Here is an 18,745-nt window from a genome sequence, read left to right as displayed (position 1 = left end):
CACCCAAAAGCAGTGAGAATAAAAGATTTCTATATGCAATTCTGAAGGCAGCCAACTTGCCTGATGTATATGTCCTCCCGTTTCTTCTCCTTATAAAAATTCTGCAGCGAAAACAACACACGGTTATCAAACTGGGGTAAAAACTACTGAATTCACACAGAGTCAGGTAAATTACCTGTTTAGGACTATCAGTCTTAGGTACTTATCTGACCTCCATTACCACAGTATCTGAGCGCCTCACAATCTTCAATGTATTTATCTTCACAACACCCCAGTGAGGTAGGGAAGTGGTATTATCCCTAGATGGGGAACTAAGGCACAGAGAGGCTAAGTGACTTGGCCAAGATCACACAGGTATCTGTGGCAGAGGAGTTGAACGTAGATTTCCCAAGTCCTAGGCTAGTGGCCTAAGCACCGGACCATCCTTTCTCTGTCAGACAAATGTGATCTCAGGCAGAATTCTGTAACCCATAAAGAGACGAGCAGCTGAGAGAGGGTCAAGGAGTCAAGCTTAAATTCTAACTCCTATCAATTTGCGAGTGGTAAGTGCGAGGTGAAGGGTCATTTCTGAACTAAGCCACATGCAGGGATGAGTCGTTCTTGCGATAGGCCCCAGCCAAGCCAAGAGCTGGTCTGGTGACTCTCAGAGCACATATATAAGCCTCACAGGAGAAACAGCAGCTCAGTCTTCTCAACGTCACTTCATGACTTAGAACTCTCCTCTGCCTCATAGTGACAGACTCCACAGGCGCAGCCAGCTCCAGCCTTGCTCCAAGACCTATTCCTGCCTTGTTCTAGCTCTTCATTCCCGATTCCAGCTCTGACCCTTGGCTCCTCTCACTAGGCATCACCATCCTCGCCTCAGTTTCTGAGGATATGGAATCCAGGGCTTGCTGTATTATGAAAATGAGGGTTAGCCATGAAATCTGTATCCGAGTTTCGATGACAAACCCCTCTAAAATTTGCAGCTGCTTGTCGCTGACAGTTTGCTTTGTGCCCAACTTTAGCTAGAAACAGAGCAATGAAGTGGCATACGAGAACATTTCAATCCCCGCAAATAATAGTAAGAACAGATGATCCAGTTCAAATGAGGTTAAGAGCCCTACATTTGAGCCTGAATCTTTTTTCAGGGGTTCAAAACATTTGGTTATCTTCCCTCAACCTATAATTGTCTCTGATCACTGCTGTTTCTGAGTACCCAAACTCTGGTAGAGATACCCCAAACACCGTTGGAGAGGCTTTTCTAATGGTGTTTTTTTTCATCTGATCAGCAGCCAAACCACAATTTCCTCATCTGTAGACTGCTCAGCTGATCGCAACTGCCTCACCTGCAGAACAAACCAACCTAAAATACGGAGCATCACTTAGCTTTGGGGTGCCAGGCTCTGCACGCACATCTTAGTTTTCGCTCAACGTTGGGGCTGGCTTCCCAAATTAGCACTACCTTCAATTAGGCTTGCTGTACTCTGCTCAGAGTTGGTTCAGTCAGTCCTGCCAGAACATCCCCCTAGATGGCAGACCAAAGTCAGGTCACTGAAAGCTAAGAGTGGCATTTTCAGATGCGCTCTGAATTATCTTACCGCCACTTGTGCTGAAGCCAACAGTAAAACTTTAACATCAATGGGAGCAGAGTTAGGCTAAGACTGGGTCTTTTTGAAAATCGTGTCACAGACTAAGGCCACCTCTACCCTAGCACTTACGTGAACAAAACTTTGGTCGCTCAGGGGTGTGAACCCCCCCCCCTTTCCCCCTCAACTGACGTAAGTTTTGCCAGCATACGTGCTCACGTGCACGACGGTACGTCAGCAGGAGATGCTTTCCCACCGACATAGTTACCGCTGCTCGTTGGGCTGGTTTTATTATGTTGATGGGAGAGCTCTCTCCCGTCGGCATAACAAGGCTACATGAGAACTTTTACAGTGGCACAGGTGTATCGGTACAGCTGTGTCGCTGTAAACTTGTAAGTGTAGACATGGCCTCAAGGACCACTGTCATCATCTAGTCTGACTTCCTGGATTTGCAGGCTGTAGAATTTCTCCCAGAGGATTGATTAAAACATGTCTTTTAGAAAGATATTTAATCTTGTCTTTAGGATTCCCACCTTTCATGTTCTCCTGTTTTTCCTGGAGATTCAGGAATGAATCATTTTTCAGGATGAATCTCACATGCAAGCTAAGCCTGGCACCTGCACTCTGGAAATACCTAGTCTGTCCAATGATTATAATGTTAAAAGCAAGTCAGTAAATTAGCACCAGAGGCCTCCCCTCCTACCAGCACATTGACAGTGCAGCTCATACGGTTCTCCTTGCTTTCATCGTGCATGATGGTCCTGTAGTCCAAGAGATTTTCAAGCAGGCTGCTGACCAGCAAAGCAAACACTTCTCCAGAACTCGACAGGTATTTGTGCTTCCGGCAGTGCTCCAAAAGGCTACAGGCATATCGCCGGAGGAAAGAACAGAGAAATAAAGAAGAGAGAGATTCCATTCAAGTTCTGGATGGTGCTTCTACTGCTAACAGAACTTTATGATCATCATTCCTAAGTCACTGGGCCAAAAGGCTCTAATGGAGACACATGGATCTTCATGAAAGAGGCTTTTTGCTACTCTGCTTTGCTCATCAGGAAGCTAGAAGCCGTTCAGCACCTAACACACGAGCTCCCTGATCTCATTTGGAGCCTGTAGGTGCTGCTCTAATGCAAACAACAACAAAGCTATAATTTTAAGCCAATCAGTCCATCTTGGCAGCAGCCAATTCATATTGAGATCACTGTGGGTTGCACATTCTCTATGTTACTCAATCATCTGAAGTAGAGAATTAGGGGTTTTTTAGTGCTCTTCCGAGTGTGTTTCAGACACTTACAGTTTCTCCAGCAAGGCCTTGTATTGCTCGTCCCCTTGGCCCCCTTCCACTTCCTGGTCCAGTTTGGTTATCAATTCGTTTTCAAGCTAAAAAAGAGACACACACAAATTCAAAACCAGAACAAATCCTGAGCACTTGGAATGAAGCCCGGATGTGTTTGCAGGAGGAATTTCTGAATTCCCCATGATGGGGCACTGATCTAATTGGCCAAACTAGAGGATGATTTTACCCAAGGAAAAGACAGAGAAGACAGGGAAGGAGCCAGAAAATTTAACAGCTCCCCTGCTCAAACCAGAAGTCACAGGAAATTGATCATCTGGGATCACTGATCCTGATCATCCCCCTGATCCTAATGGATGATTCCCTATTCTCTCCTGAGAAAGGGGAAAGCCCCCATCAAGGCCCCTGCTAATATGGTGGAGGGGGAAATTTCTTGCCAGCCACAGATTTGATGATCAGGTTGATTTTGTGTATGTGTGAGCAGGAGTGACCCTGATCAAGCATAAAATCCCAATCATACCGCAGACTACCACTGGTGTTCTTGGAACCAGCGTCCCAGTAGTAAGCAATTCAAGCCCCAAGATACCAAGGCGTGTCTATAACCAGTATTAAACATTCATGCCCCAACATCCCATAGCATTCAAGCAATTCCCATACGCTCCAGCGATCCAAGCACATCTCGGGGCAGACAATGCCAAAGGCTGATGACCCAGAGGAAAATAAGATCCCCTCTGAGTATTTCAGCTGAGATCCAAGCAGGGAAGGGTTGGTGCATGTACAGCGCTAAGGGACACATGCATCACATTGTGACAACAGTCTTGTGCATCTGAAAAGCAGAATGCCAAGGAGGCTGCCTCCTGGATGGATGATTTCAAATGTCTTCAGGGAGCAGAATGACCATAGTGTCACTAGAGTGTCCCCTGCCTACTGGCTGTGATGCTAATGACTAGCACCCCCGAGGAACGTGGGAAGAAAAGTTCCGAGTGGCAGTTGCTAGAGTTGAAGGGATAACTGGGCACCAAGCAAAGAACCTCTTTTTCCTTCCTTCCCTACCAGCGTTTTCAGGCTAGTAATACAGCGAGAAGTACAGTGGAAGTAGCCCAGAGTTGTGTGTCGGAGACGTGTGTTCGAGTCTCAGTTCTACCCCAGATGTTGGGTAAACTCAAGCAAGTCACTTCCCCTCTCTGTACCATAGCCACAATAAAGTGGGGGATATTGATACTCATGGGGGTGTTGTGAGGGCTAAAGTTTTTCGAAGGGATTATTAAGGATGTCAACTGCTCCATAGATCAGAACAACTTAATATTTGCAGCGAAGAAGTTACCCTCAGAGAATTATTGCTATGTAGGTTGCAAGACCCCAGGGACAAGAACCACCATTTCTTTCTGTTGTTTGTACAGCACCTAGCTCAGTGGGGCTCTGGTCTAGGACTAGGGCTGCTAGGTGCTATGGTAATACAAACACTATATAGATAAACAGTAAATACTAGTTTATAATGCACCTTTTGATCCAAGGATCTCAAATCCCTTTGCAATTGTGCGATGGGTATTCACCTATTTTTACAGATGGGGAAACTGAGGCACAGAAGTTAAGTGACTTGCCCAAGGCTACACAGCAACACAGTCAGTAACAGAACACAAGAATCCAGACTTGCAGTCTCCTGCTACGTTCACCACATAAAACTGCCGTACAATAGACTACTCACAGTGCTTTGTGCTGGGTGTGTACTTTCCTTTTAAAAAAACAAAACAAAACTCCTTTATTTGCTTTTTTCCTACTTGCCCAGCACACGGCATGAAACATCAGTGCTGACGATACCACGGTCCCTCACCATATGGAAGTTTCTGTTCCCACTGAAGTTGAACTCGCACTGCATCATGTCAAAGAAGATGGGGATGGCAGCTTTCCGCAGCTCGGACTCGGGTGTCAAGGTCACCTCCAGGATTGGACCCACCATCGATGGGATGAACTTGATCTTATGGGGGCCTGTGACAGAGAGAAGATTAGACCCAGCCTCTGCTCAGTGGAATGCAGCGGCTTGAAGGCAGGTGGCTATATCTGGGAGCACATTAGTCATTTCAAGGTAACAAGAAGACCGTGCACACATTCCGTGCCAGTGAAGTTCTCAAAGCGGGTGACACCCATTAATTGTGCAGTTTTATGTCCCGTTGCCATTTGTGCTCCTAAATCACTGAGTTTCTCTTGAAAATCCCACTCTCAAGCTTTATATGGTGTGACGGTTTGGGAATCTGTTTGTGGGAATTAACGCTACTGACTGGATTGTATGATTGTATCTGTGCACCAGCCTCTGGTGTTAAGGGAAAGGGGACCGGCACCTGGATGTCTGCCCTTGAGTAGGACAGTCCTTCAGGACCATTGACAATTGAATAATCTTGCCCTAGCAGCACAATGGGTGCTACCAGCCAAAAGCGAATGAATTGCTAACTGCTTTTAACTGGGGCTGGAGGAGGTGGCAGCTCAGAGGAGTGGAGAAGTTAAAAAGCAACAACAGAGGGACAGGGAGAGACAAAGCGATTCAAATGTTAAATGTGAGACTCTCTCCCTGAAGAGAAAGAAGATCAGAAGAAGGCAAGGCTGTGCAGGAGGAAGAGGAGTTGAGGAAGAAGGCTCCTGCACTTCCTATAAGATACTGACCAAAACCTACAGGGCTCTCAGAGGGGTAAGGAAACTGAGGCAGGGATTTGCACGCAGGTTTTGTTGTTTTTCCATAGATATGCATCTCTCTTGTGCTGTGTCTGTGAGTAACGTGTGACTGGTTTAGAAATTCCTTGGCAAAATCTCTGTGTTACTTGCTTTCACTGTCGCATAGTCCCAGAACGGGAGAGCTAATCCCGAGGGTCCACAGCTTCGGTGGAACTCTAGCAGCATGCAAGAGCTACCAGGCACAAAGCGGATGGACTGCAGAGCCCCATCTCACAGAAGAACTGAATTCCAGTTTTGGAGGGAGAACAGACACACTACTGTGAACTGTACAGATAGGGAACTCACCCAGGTTATACCACATATCCCTTATTTTGAAGCCAATCTCTTTCCTCATGTCCCCATATCTAGAAAGGGAAAAAATATTCAATGAGAGAAGAAGGTAAAAGAAAAAAAATGCACGTATTGAAATTAGTCTTGTTAAACTGACAGGGAAATTTAACAATCTAGCTGCACAATCTACTAGCCTGCCCTTTTTAAAAACGTAGCCCTGAATATTGGGCATCTAAGGTAAAGAGTTCAAGAACTGAAGGCCAAGCTCCTCCCTACCACCCAGCTGCCAAGAGGTGAGTGGACACCAGACATCTTCGGGGGGGGAGGAGGGGGCAAACGCCAGGGAGGGAGAAGAGCTATTTAAGATGAAGGATTATGTTGGTCCAAGAACAAATCATGGTAAGACGACCATGAATAAGTTTAGGCTGGAAATTAGAACAAGGTTTCTAACCATCAGAGCAGTGAGATTCTGCAACAGCTGATCAATGGCAGGACTAGGGCCAAGAAACCTAACGAGTTTTAAGAAGGCACTTGATAATTTTATGAATGGGATTGCAATGGATTCCCCTTATTTGCAATCTCTCGGTTCCTAGCAAATAGTTGCTATTCTCTGGAGCTTGCCAGTAAGTGGAAGGCAGGTTTGTGGGGTTGCAGCCAGTGGAGAAAGTCCTGGGACGTGCCTCCCTGCTGCTGCCCTGCCCACAACCTCCCCCCTCAGCCCACAGTGCTAGGACTCCAGCAGGGGCTTGTGGATGCCGTGGCACCTTACCTTTTTTCAAGATTTTTAAGCCCACATCATGAGTTTGGGGGGCCTGACTCAGGATTTTTGAACACTTGGGATTGGCAATACTGACACTACAGGGAATGGAGCTGTGAGAAGAAGAGGTCTTAATGCTGGAGGGATGAGCTGGATATTGCTCACTTGTCCTGCATTACGGCTGGGGAAGCCAGTAATTCTTTACTTTGAGGACTACAGCTGAGGAAAACCTTCTATCTTGGACCTTAAAGAAGCAACAACCTCTGTTTGAGAATTAACCAAACCATTCACGTGTTTAAACTCAACCGAAACATGCAGAGCCCATTGTCTGGACCTACCACGAACTGTCCGGTCACAGAGAGCCCACATGCACAGTATGTCTACACTGCAACCGACGGCTTCAGCAGAGGATGTAGAAATCCACCCAGAGCCCCGCGTACTTACTCGGGTGGCTAGTCTGCACTGAAACCCATGTTGCCACAGCTTCACTGCTCTGGTACCTAAGCTAACCAGATTAAAAGCAGCCCAGGTACATCTACAGGAGCTGTAGTCATACACTGATTGCAGTACAGACATATCCAGGGATTGTATCAGGTGTGCCTCGCGAGATGAGCACAATATAAAGACTGGGTTTAATTTTCTAGGAGTAAGATCACCTGACCACATTTAAATGTGAACTTACTTCTTGATAATTTTGTTGCGTTTGGCCTGTGAGAAGTTTTCCAGCTGGAGGGATTCATGAGTGAGAAAAGCTACTGCCAAGTGGAAGTAATTGTTCCAGAGCTGTGGGGGGGAGGGGAGGGGAAAAACTGATTAAAGAAAGGAAAACCACAAAGGAATAGAAACACACAGTACAGTAGAGCTACTTCGTCAATAGTGCTGCAGATTCTCTGTCAGGTATTAATGAGGAAACACAACTACAATGAATGGGGAAAAATAAATTCCCACAGGAGGTCAACAGGTGTAAAAGCTGATGAAGAGCTATACAATCTGCACCATCAAACTTTGTTCCTTTTGATCTGATCTATTTAAAATGCTCACCCAGAAGACTATTGATGAATCTAGATACACCAAATCCCTCTTTAAAGCTCTCCTTTGCCCTGATGCTCATGAAAAACCTAACAAGTAGATTGCTGGTGTGCCGAGATCATGGCCTATCTGCTGACCAATACAGTCTCTTTGTTTCCTTGAGCTCTTCCATCTGTCTATTTCCACCGGTTGTCTCTTATCATATACTTGGATTGTAAGCTCTTTGGTGCAGAGACCATCTTTTTGTTCTGTGTTTGTGGGGTGCTAGTCTATGACTTGGGCTCCAAAGTCTCTCTGTGAGGATAGGGAACTATTATCTCGATATCACAGACCGGGAACGGAGGTAGCAGAGAGTTTAAGTGACTTGCCCAAGGTCACACAGGGAGTCTGAGGCAGAACTAGGAATTGAATAGATTTCCTGTGTCCCAGTCCAGGGCATTAACCACAAGACCATGCCTCCTCAAAAGAGGGTTTTGCCATCAAATCTGTCCAAAGTGCCAGTACAATATAGTCAACCTAACACAAAAGTAAGGGATGAAAAGAGATACTTTTACACTCCCGGTTTACCACATCAGTGCTACATGGCATGCAGAATGAGCGTAAAACATGCTCCACAGATCGTTGGCTGAGCACAAGCCCATGTTATAAGTAGCATCTTGGGTTAGAAATTTCCAATTCATGCTACTTTTCCGCCAAGAGGACAGAACAATAACACCCTCATCAATATCAACAACACAACTGCACCAGTGGGAATTGAGGGCACCCATCACCTCTCTGGACTTACTCAATTCCAAAGCGGTCAGGACAATCCAGAACTGAATTTATCCTCACCTGAAGTTCGAAGCTTGCTTGATCCAGAAAGAATCGGTTGAGCACAGAGGTAAATTGGTTCACCGCTCGGAGGAAAACCCTGGAAAAGTAAATAGAGATAAGGAGGCATCCATGGAAGCAGAAACAGCACATGCCTGAATGTACGGCTCCTTTTCGCAAGCTCGGATGAGGCACGAACCAGTGACCTTAAAGGTTCGGCTCTTCTACTGTAATCCTTCTCTTTCCCCAAAATTCACTGTACTCAGTGGGAGGTAAAGGTTATCTCTCTGTTTCGCATCAGAAGTATCCTTGATTTAGGGAAGTTACAAATGAAAAGATCTATTAGGTCATCCAGTCCCCATACCAATGCTGTGTGGTTCCACAGAGGATATTTACTAGTGTTTTGTCTCTCTTAGGACTTCTATGACCCTTATTACTGTGGTTTCTGAATTACTCACAGTCTTTAATGTATTTGCCCTCACAACACCCCTGTAAGGTAGGAAAGTACTATTAACTCCATTGTACAGATGGTGAACTGAAGAACAGAGAGGCTAAGTGACTTGCCTAAGATCACACAGGAAGTCTGTGTCGCAGGAGGGAAATGAATTGGGTTTCCCAGGTATTGGGCTAGCATCCTACATGAATGATCATCCTCTTTTGTCCAGTTTAGCCTCCCCAGTCCCAGAGCCAACAAGTGCTGAAGAAGTCACATGAGCCTTCTACCAGTACCAGCCTCTGGTAGAGGCTGTTTACCTGTTTTGCATCATGTTCATCACCATCCAGTCGTTCGCATAGACATTCTTTCCAATCAGATCCTTAAACATGATGAAGGTTTCCATCAGGAAGTCCTGTACAAAAACATGCCACATGCAAGGTCCAAGAACATTAGTCTGTAATCAGATGGAAACACGGGGGGGGGGGAAGCGGGGGATGTAAACATGTGTGACTGCAGATTCCATTGATCACAGATCAATATGCTGACCTTTTGAAATGCATCTTTTATTATGGCATATAATCACGGTAACTAAATTATGTCTGAAATCTCATCCATCAAATTACAGGAGGAAAAAAAATCCCCTCCACAAATCTATTCAATTAATGCAATTAAATCTGTTCTTATTGTTTGAAGTCAATCTCTAGATGCGTAGAGAACATTAAAAAGCAAAACAGGTGTTCAAAGTCTTTGAACCTAATACTTCCCTTCAAAATGTATGAATGATGACATTACATAAGGCTGCTGCATTATTTGTTATATACATAGATACAGAAGGGGCTGTCATTTCCCAGTCATTTAGGCCTTCACTAGATGAGGTGTGAAGTTAGCAAATGTCTAGTGTAAACAAGACATGCAGGTTTTTAATAAGAGCTAAACTGGTCAAGTTAAAGCCATCACACCTTAAGTCCTAGTCTAGATGAGACTTTTCTGCCAAGTTGCAGGATGAAGAGTGGGATTTGTGCAAGCAATAATGACAAAATCTAACTTTAGACTAAGAACGAACCTCAGTCTCCAGAGGTTCAAATGTTCATAAGTTCTCTTCTGCTCTAAGAGGTAACATTCGCATTCAAACACCAGACACACACACAACCGAGAAGTCACCACTTTCCAAAGGTCACCAGCAAAGAAATGTGCTGTTGAGTTGAATAGTGTGCACTAAAGAATTGGAAAGTGACAGTGATGCAGAGAGAGAAATGGACACTGCTGCTGCCATAGTAGAAATCCTCTAAGCATTATTAAATCAGAGCTTGATGGAAAGGTTTTGGCTTGACAAGGGGCACCAGGAAGACTAGAATTAACTCCTAACCATTTTAACCTGAAGAAGCAACGTTGCAAAGTCTGGGCTGAAAATGCCACAAGGGGATGCTTATATTTAAAAAAAATTGTAAATAAATCATGACGACATTGGTATTATTTTAAAAATCATTTAATGGATACATTTCTATACGTTTTAGGGATGGTAACAGTTAGATTCCAAACCTACATTTTGGACCAGTGACTCCTGAAGTTGTATTCTTGTACCAGCTTCGTTTTTATACAATTCACTTCCCTGGTTTGTCTCACATGCACAAGTTGTACATGCATTGAAAATGTAAGAGGAACATTTAAATGCATGATTCAGAAAGCACTGAACCATGGAATGAATGAAAAGCACAAATGATAGCTTCAAAGATTGAAGCTTATACCCCATTTTAGGAAAAGTCATTAAGTACGTGCCTAACTTTAACCATTGACCTCACTGTGCTTAATAACACGCTTCCTGAATAGTGAAGTTGTCCTGAAGCAAAGCTCTTCAACAGAAACTTTGTCCCAATTCCATTAGCTTTGTCACCTAGCACTGCTGCTCTTCCACAACATTTCTAGCCGACTCTGACCCTATTCACTGACCACTGATTCATTTGAAAAAGGCTACTACACATAGAATATCAGGGTTGGAAGGGACCTCAGGAGGTCATCTAGTCCAACCCCCTGGTCAAAGCAGAACCAATCCCCAATTTTTGGCACACATCCCTAAATAGTCCCCTTAAGGATTGAACTCACAACCCTGGGTTTAGCAGGCCAATACTCAGAACGATTGAGCTATCCTATACACATTTTATGAGCCCTAGCAAAACCCTCAAGGTGTTTAGGTTTTACAATGCATACTTTTCCAGAAATCTCTCAGGTGAGTTACTAACTCAAGAGAGTTCCATTTGAACTCTTGAGGGGGATTTGATAGCAGCCTTCAAGTACCTGAAAGAGGGTTCCAAAGAGGATGGAGTTCGGCTGTTCTCAGTGGTGGCAGATGACAGAACAAGGAGCAATGGTCTCAAGTTGCAGTGGGGGAGGTGTAGACTGGATATTAGGAAACACTATTTCACTAAGAGGGTGGTGAAGCACTGGAATGGGTTACCTAGCGAGGTGGTGGAATCTCCACCCTCAGAGGTTTTTAAGGCCCATCTTGACAAAGCCCTGGCTGGGATGATTTAGTTGGAATTGGTCCTGCTTTGAGCAGGGGGTTGGACTAGATGACCTCCTGAGGCCTCTTCCAACCCTAATCTTCTATGATTATTCAGATGAGTGGCTTTTCCAGTCTAAAGAAAAGGAGTACTTGTGGCACCTTAGAGACTAACAAATTTATTAGAGCATAAGCTTTCGTGAGCTACAGCTCACTTCATCGGATGCATTTGGTGGAAAAAATAGAGGAGAGATTTATATATACACACGCAGAGAACATGAAACAATGGGTTTATCATACACACTGTAAGGAAAGTGATCACTTAAGATAAGCCATCACCAGCAGCAGGGGGGGGAAAGGAGGAAAACCTTTCATGGTGACAAGCAAGGTAGGCTAATTCCAGCAGTTAACAAGAATATCAGAGGAACAGTGGGGAAATAGTTTTACTTTGTGTAATGACTCATCCATTCCCAGTCTCTATTCAAGCCTAAGTTAATTGTATCCAGTTTGCAAATTAATTCCAATTCAGCAGTCTCTCGTTGGAGTCTGTTTTTGAAGCTTTTTTGTTGAAGGATAGCCACTCTTAGGTCTGTGATCGAGTGACCGGAGAGATTGAAGTGTTCTCCAACTGGTTTTTGAATGTTATAATTCTTGACGTCTATCCAACTATACTCTTAGCCCAGCAGAAGAATCTGTCCTATCTCGGGGCCTCTCCTTTTGCCCCTCCACCCCCACGAACATGATACAGTTCTGTGGTGACCTAGAATCCTATTTTCGACGTCTCAGACTCAAGGAATATTTCCAACACACCTCTGACCAACATATTAACCCACAGAGACCTTCCTGCCAACACTACAAAAAGAAGGATTCTGGGTGGACTCCTCCTGAAGGTCGAAACAGCAGCCTGGATTTTTACATAGACTGCTTCCGCCGACGTGCACGAGCTGAAATTGTGGAAAAGCAGCATCGCTTACCCCATAATCTCAGCCATGCAGAACACAGTGCCATCCACAGCCTCAGAAACAACTCTGACATCATAATCAAAAAGGCTGACAAAGGAGGTGCTGTCATCATCATGAATAGGTCGGAGTATGAACAAGAGGCTACTAGGCAGCTCTCCAGCACCACTTTCTACAAGCCATTACCCTCTGATCCCACTGAGAGTTACCAAAAGAAACTACAGCATTTGCTCAAGAAACTCCCTGAAAAAGCACAAGAACAAATCCGCACAGACACACCCCTGGAGCCCCGACCTGGGGTATTCTATCTGCTACCCAAGATCCATAAACCTGGAAATCCTGGACGCCCCATCATCTCAGGCATTGGCACCCTGACAGCAGGATTGTCTGGCTATGTAGACTTCCTCCTCAGGCCCTTCGTTACCAGCACTCCCAGCTATCTTCGAGACACCACCGACTTCCTGAGGAAACTACAGTCCATTGGTGATCTTCCTAAAAACACCATCCTAGCCACTATGGATGTAGAAGCCTCTACACCAACACTCCACACAAAGATGGACTACAAGCCGTCAGGAACAGTATCCCCGATACTGTCACGGCTAACCTGGTGGCTGAACTTTGTGACTTTGTCCTCACCCATAACTATTTCACATTTCGTGACAATGTATACCTTCAAATCAGCGGCACTGCGATGGGTACCCGCATGGCCCCACAGTATGCCAACATTTTTATGGCTGACTTAGAACAACGCTTCCTCAGCTCTCGTCCCCTAATGCCCCTACTCTACTTGCGTTACATTGATGACATCTTCATCATCTGGACCCATGGAAAAGAAGCTCTTGAGGAATTCCACCATGATTTCAACCATTTCCATCCCACCATCAACCTCAGCCTGGACCAGTGCACACAAGAGATCCGCTTCCTGGACACTACGGTGCTAATAAGCGATGGTCACATAAACACCACCCTATATCGGAAACCTACTGACCGCTATTCCTACCTACATGCCTCTAGCTTTCATCCAGATCATACCACTCGATCCATTGTCTACAGCCAAGCGCTACGATATAACCGCATTTGCTCCAACCCCTCAGACAGAGACAAACACCTACAAGATCTCTATCATGCATTCCTACAACTACAATACCCACCTGCTGAAGTTAAGAAACAGATTGACAGAGCCAGAAGAGTACCCAGAAGTCACCTACTACAGGACAGGCCCAACAAAGAAAACAACAGAACGCCACTAGCCATCACCTTCAGCCCCCAACTAAAACCTCTCCAACGCATCATCAAGGATCTACAACCTATCCTGAAGGACGACCCATCACTCTCACAGATCTTGGGAGACAGACCAGTCCTTGCTTACAGACAGCCCCCCAATCTGAAGCAAATATTCACCAGCAACCACACACCACACAACAGAACCACTAACCCAGGAACCTATCCTTGCAACAAAGCCCGTTGCCAACTCTGTCCACATATCTATTCAGGGGATACCATCATAAGGCCTAATCACATCAGCCACACTATCAGAGGCTCGTTCACCTGCGCATCTACCAATGTGATATATGCCATCATGTGCCAGCAATGCCCCTCTGCCATGTACATTGGCCAAACCGGACAGTCTCTACGTAAAAGAATGAATGGACACAAATCAGACGTCAAGAATTATAACATTCAAAAACCAGTCGGAGAACACTTCAATCTCTCTGGTCATTCGATCACAGACTTAAGAGTGGCTATCCTTCAACAAAAAAGCTTCAAAAACAGACTCCAACGAGAGACCGCTGAATTGGAATTAATTTGCAAACTGGATACAATTAACTTAGGCTTGAATAGAGACTGGGAATGGATGAGTCATTACACAAAGTAAAACTATTTCCCCATGGTATTTCTCCCTCCCACCCCACCCCGCACTGTTCCTCTGATATTCTTGTTAACTACTGGAATTAGCCTACCTTGCTTGTCACCATGAAAGGTTTTCCTCCTTCCCCCCCCCCTGCTGCTGGTGATGGCTTATCTTAAGTGATCACTCTCCTTACAGTGTGTATGATAAACCCATTGTTTCATGTTCTCTGTGTGTGTGTGTATATAAATCTCTCCTCTGTTTTTCCACCAAATGCATCCGATGAAGTGAGCTGTAGCTCACGAAAGCTTATGCTCAAATAAATTTGTTAGTCTCTAAGGTGCCAGAAGTACTCCTTTTCTTTTTGCAAATACAGACTAACACGGCTGCTACTCTGAAAGCTGCCCCCAAAAGTTTGCAACAACAGTGGAGCTTTTCAGAAACCTCATCTGGCTTTGAAACAGAACCCTGATCAATCAAAATTGCCCTGCTTTCAGGTTTTGCAGCCAAGATGCCCTGTGGCTCTATTAACAAACACACAAGTGTATTTTTGGAAATTAATAGAGATACTGCTCCAAGTTTGTCATCTTTTTCATCAGCCCAGAAAAACAAAAGGGGAATCCAAGCTCTTAACTGAGCTCTAAAGGAAAGAATGAAAAAAAGAGAGCGAAAAACACATGGATAGAGACAGAAGAGAAAGGAAGGGAAAAAATGAACTCCTCTGCTTGTCCTCTGATCCTCATTCAGTCTTTCTATCTTCTTCCTTCCAGCTCCTCACTTACACAGGTTTAGAGAGTCATTAAAGATCTGTTTTCACTCCACGTGGCAAACTAGTCCAATGCTTTGCTGAGTCAGCAAACAGCCAGCAGTGCTGTATCCAGCTGGGGCAAAGTGAATGTTTCACTAACACTTGGAATATGAGGTATTCATACACCTCAGTGATGGGTGCAAGAATCTGAACTTAATATAAGAGCTGGACAGGATAAAATTAGAGATGGACGCTACATGGACTGAGCTGCAGCCCGGGCCAAGATGACTTACGATAATGTCCTGTCTGGTTTTGAAAGTGCTGATGTAGTGGTTATAGTGGAAATCATCCATCTGTCTCAGGATGGCGGTCATGCAGGCTACAAAACTACCCTGGAATGGAAAAGACAAAAAAAGCACTTGGTCAATTATCTTTTTACACGAAGGCCCCAATTCAGCACAGTTCTGAAGCATGTGCCTAATTTTAGTCACAGGAATAGTCTTCACAAGGATCACACCTTTGCTTTAAGTCAGGCACCCGATTAAGTATTTTGCTAACGTGGGGTCTAGAAAGGTACTATGGTCACTTAATGTGATTGCCCCCCCCCCCCCGATCAGTAACATCCGCAGAGTTTCATGGATAGCAGTGGAGTGATACATATGAATCTGAACATCACCTCTCATAGGGTTTAAGTTTTAAGTCTGAGGCAAGGAGGTGGGACAGACTTTATCCCTTCAAGGACAGGAGGGAGGCTTCTCTGCTCCTTGAAGTCTTTAAACCACGATTTGAGGACTTCAATAGCTCAGACATAGGTGAGGTTTTTTGTAGGAGTGGGTGGGTGAGATTCTGTGGCCTGCGCTGTGCAGGAGGTCGGACTAGATGATCAGAATGGTCCCTTCTGACCTTAGTATCTATGAATCTATGAATTTGCAAAAAACAAAACAAAAAACAAAAAACCCCTCACCTTTTACGGTGAGAGATTAAGATGAAATTGGTTTCCTATAAATGCAAGTAGCAGCTTTTTTTTTTTTTTAAATTGGCCTGCCACCCTCTGAGCTAACAATTTGGTAAATAATTAAAAAGCAATGCTCTTACCCAGCCAGGAATGATTTACCTGCGTATCAGATCACTAGTGCAAGTACTGCTGAGACTACAAGGGGTTAATTTTGAAAAGCAGAACTCTCCTACATCCATTTTAAACCGGATCCCCCAAGTCTTCATTATGAACACATTTGATGGAAACCATTTGCCACTGTCAGAGCCTCTTCTTGTAAAGTGAATTTAGTGCTGGAGTGCTCTATCCATCCACAGACCAAGTATAGGGCAGGCCAGAAGGGTGCAAGCTTCCTCTTGTTTTCCTACCAACCTGCTTCACCCCAGACTTGAAGAGGACACCTATAGGGTCGAGGGTACATCAGCATCTGGTTCCATTCAACATCGGAACCAAATTAATTAGTGTTTCTACAATGTGGCTGTCTGACTATTAGGAACTGGTCTGAGACTCAAACCCGCTGCACATACAAGCTACCAAAGAGTCACCAGACAGTAACAACTTGCAGTCACTACCGCCCCAGACGCGATTAAAAATGGTGCCTTAGCAGAGAGAGGTTCTGAATCCCAGTACCTCTCTCTGCAGCCATCCAGACCCAATTTTAATAGGGCTGGGGCAGGCCTCCCATAGACCCCCACCAGAGCGCAGGAAACAGGACAGAGATTTTATAATGCACTAGCACAATTTGCAGTCCATAGCAGGACAGACTGACGGAAAGCTCCAATCTGCAGAAGCGTCAGAGCAAGGGGTAGAAAGCAAAGAACAGAAGCAAGCAAAAGGCTCTCACAATATGCAGAGACTGTCTGCTCATTCCAATCACCGTCCGGTTTATTCTCCTCAGCAGGCGCTCCATGATCAGCTGGATGTGAACTGCAGTGGGCCCCTGAAGAGATTAAAGAAGCACAGGCTGTTTTAGATTCATCTCAGCATGGTCTGCTCTACAGAGAGATTTTTGTAGGGAAGGGCCAGGCTGACTGTGGCTATTTATTGTCAGAAGACACGAGAAAAGGAGACTCTTTGCCCATCAGAAATTCATTTAAATAGAAAGTAGTTTTAGACTCCAAGAAAGGGGCGGGGGAATCCACCTCTGCACCCAGTTCAGGGCCCAGCAAAGGGATTCACAGGAGGCTAATCTTCCCTATGCTGACAGGTTTCAGAGTAGCAGCCGTGTTAGGCTGTATTCGCAAAAAGAAAAGGAGTACTTGTGGCACCTTAGAGACTAACAAATTTATTTGAGCATAAGCCTTCGTGAGCTACAGCTTACTTCATCGATGAAGTGTGCTGTAACTCACGAAAGCTTATGCTCAAATAAATTTGTTGGTCTCTAAGGTGCCACAAGTACTCCTTTTCTTCTTCCCTATGCTGGAGCTGGATCGGCCCCCAGGGCAGCTCTAACTTCAGCTCTATTTTTCTATATCTCCTACTCGTGTCGCATCGGCAGGGGATCACCTCTCTGGGGATGACCAGGCCACACCTTCCCCTATTCTGTCCTAGAATGTCTTAGGTTCATTTTTGATACGTCTGATTTATCTTTAATTCGACTCAAACGTCTCATGCCAATACCCAATATGGAAAAACTTCTGTGAACATCTGGTCTCAGTAACTCTATAAAGACTGGTTCTGGGAGGTGCACTTAAGAAGGCTTTGTTCCTCCTCTGACCTATACCAGCGTAACCCTACCAGTGAGGACGACATTAGAGTAGAGCCCATACTCACCACATCCTTCCGGTCAAGCACTTCTAGAATGTTACTGAGGAGCTGAGAGCAGGCCTCATGATCAGGCTTGTTTGAATTGTCATCCAGTTGGCCACTTAGCTGATCTATTAGTAGAGGCAGGAGAGCATCTCTGCATTCTGAGAAATGAAAAAACGGAACAATGCATCACAATGGCCTAAGAATAATCTTCAGAGTCAAGTATAAGAGACCACAAAAAGAAAACTTTGTGCTCCTCACTCTGACTCAGTCACCAAAATTAAAATCATGTCACAGTGGTTCTAATAGGTAGATGACATCACAAATTGCCTGTCTTCTAATTAGATAGATTGCACTAGAGAGATTTCTCTCAATATATGTATTAGATGGTCCCATGGCTAGGACACTAACATAGGACTTGGGAGATCCCAGGTTTGATTTCCTGCCTTGCTTGACTCCCTGCATGACCTTAAGTAAGGGTCTATGGGTAAAATTTTTAAAAGTGACACAGGCTTTTAGGAGACTAAATCCCATTTTCAAAAGTGATTTAGGGCCAGATTTTTCAAAGTTATTTAATAATAATATCTAGCTCTTATATAGCCAACTAAAGATGCAAATAGGAGCTTAGTGGGATTTTCAAAAGCACCGAAGCAGGTTAGATGCCTGAATATCTTTGAAAATCTGCCCTTAAATCACTTTTGAAAATGGGATTTAGTAATCCCGCTTTTGAAAATTTTACCTGTAGTCTCTCTCTGCCCCAGTTCCCCATCTATAAAATGGGGATAATAGCACTTCTCTACCTTATACGGATGTTGCAAGGATCAACACATTAAAGATTGTGAGGCGCTCCCCTCTACTCTGGGTTATGGGGGCCAGATAAGTACCTAAAATAGATATGATGTCTATAACAAATGGTGGCTGTACACAGCACAGTCACCAGCTAATCTGGAAACTATGCAGCCTGGATAAAACCTGGCATGAACAGAACCCAGTATTGTTAATTACAGATGCACAGACTCCTTTGAGATAAAGGAAAACCTCTACTGGCTGCAGTCATACTCGGG

At 44.7% G+C, this 18,745-nt stretch overlaps 1 protein-coding gene across 3 annotated transcripts in view; it reads right to left on the bottom strand.

Moving 5' to 3' along the window:
* DOCK5 (dedicator of cytokinesis 5) overlaps positions 1–18,745 on the bottom strand; it is a 135,890-nt gene that overhangs the window by 33,540 nt on the left and 83,605 nt on the right. For all 3 annotated transcript variants that reach the window (XR_006277089.1, XM_038384661.2, XM_043502956.1), the window contains exons 26-36: positions 17,706–17,842; positions 16,777–16,872; positions 15,232–15,330; positions 9,203–9,297; positions 8,471–8,549; positions 7,293–7,393; positions 5,869–5,927; positions 4,691–4,845; positions 2,860–2,945; positions 2,272–2,428; positions 61–101 (exon numbers count right to left, since the gene is read on the bottom strand). Coding sequence is in view for 2 of the 3 variants with exons in the window: in XM_038384661.2 (XP_038240589.1) it covers positions 61–101; positions 2,272–2,428; positions 2,860–2,945; positions 4,691–4,845; positions 5,869–5,927; positions 7,293–7,393; positions 8,471–8,549; positions 9,203–9,297; positions 15,232–15,330; positions 16,777–16,872; positions 17,706–17,842 (1,105 nt within the window). In the remaining variant the exon portion in view is untranslated. The remainder of the gene's footprint in view (positions 1–60; positions 102–2,271; positions 2,429–2,859; positions 2,946–4,690; positions 4,846–5,868; positions 5,928–7,292; positions 7,394–8,470; positions 8,550–9,202; positions 9,298–15,231; positions 15,331–16,776; positions 16,873–17,705; positions 17,843–18,745) is intronic.

The sequence above is a fragment of the Dermochelys coriacea genome, chromosome 26, assembly GCF_009764565.3.
Source record: "Dermochelys coriacea isolate rDerCor1 chromosome 26, rDerCor1.pri.v4, whole genome shotgun sequence".
NCBI classification, from domain to species: Eukaryota; Metazoa; Chordata; order Testudines; family Dermochelyidae; genus Dermochelys; species Dermochelys coriacea.
The sequence above is the reverse complement of the archived record's forward strand: the minus strand, read 5'-3'. Positions and strand labels throughout refer to the sequence as shown.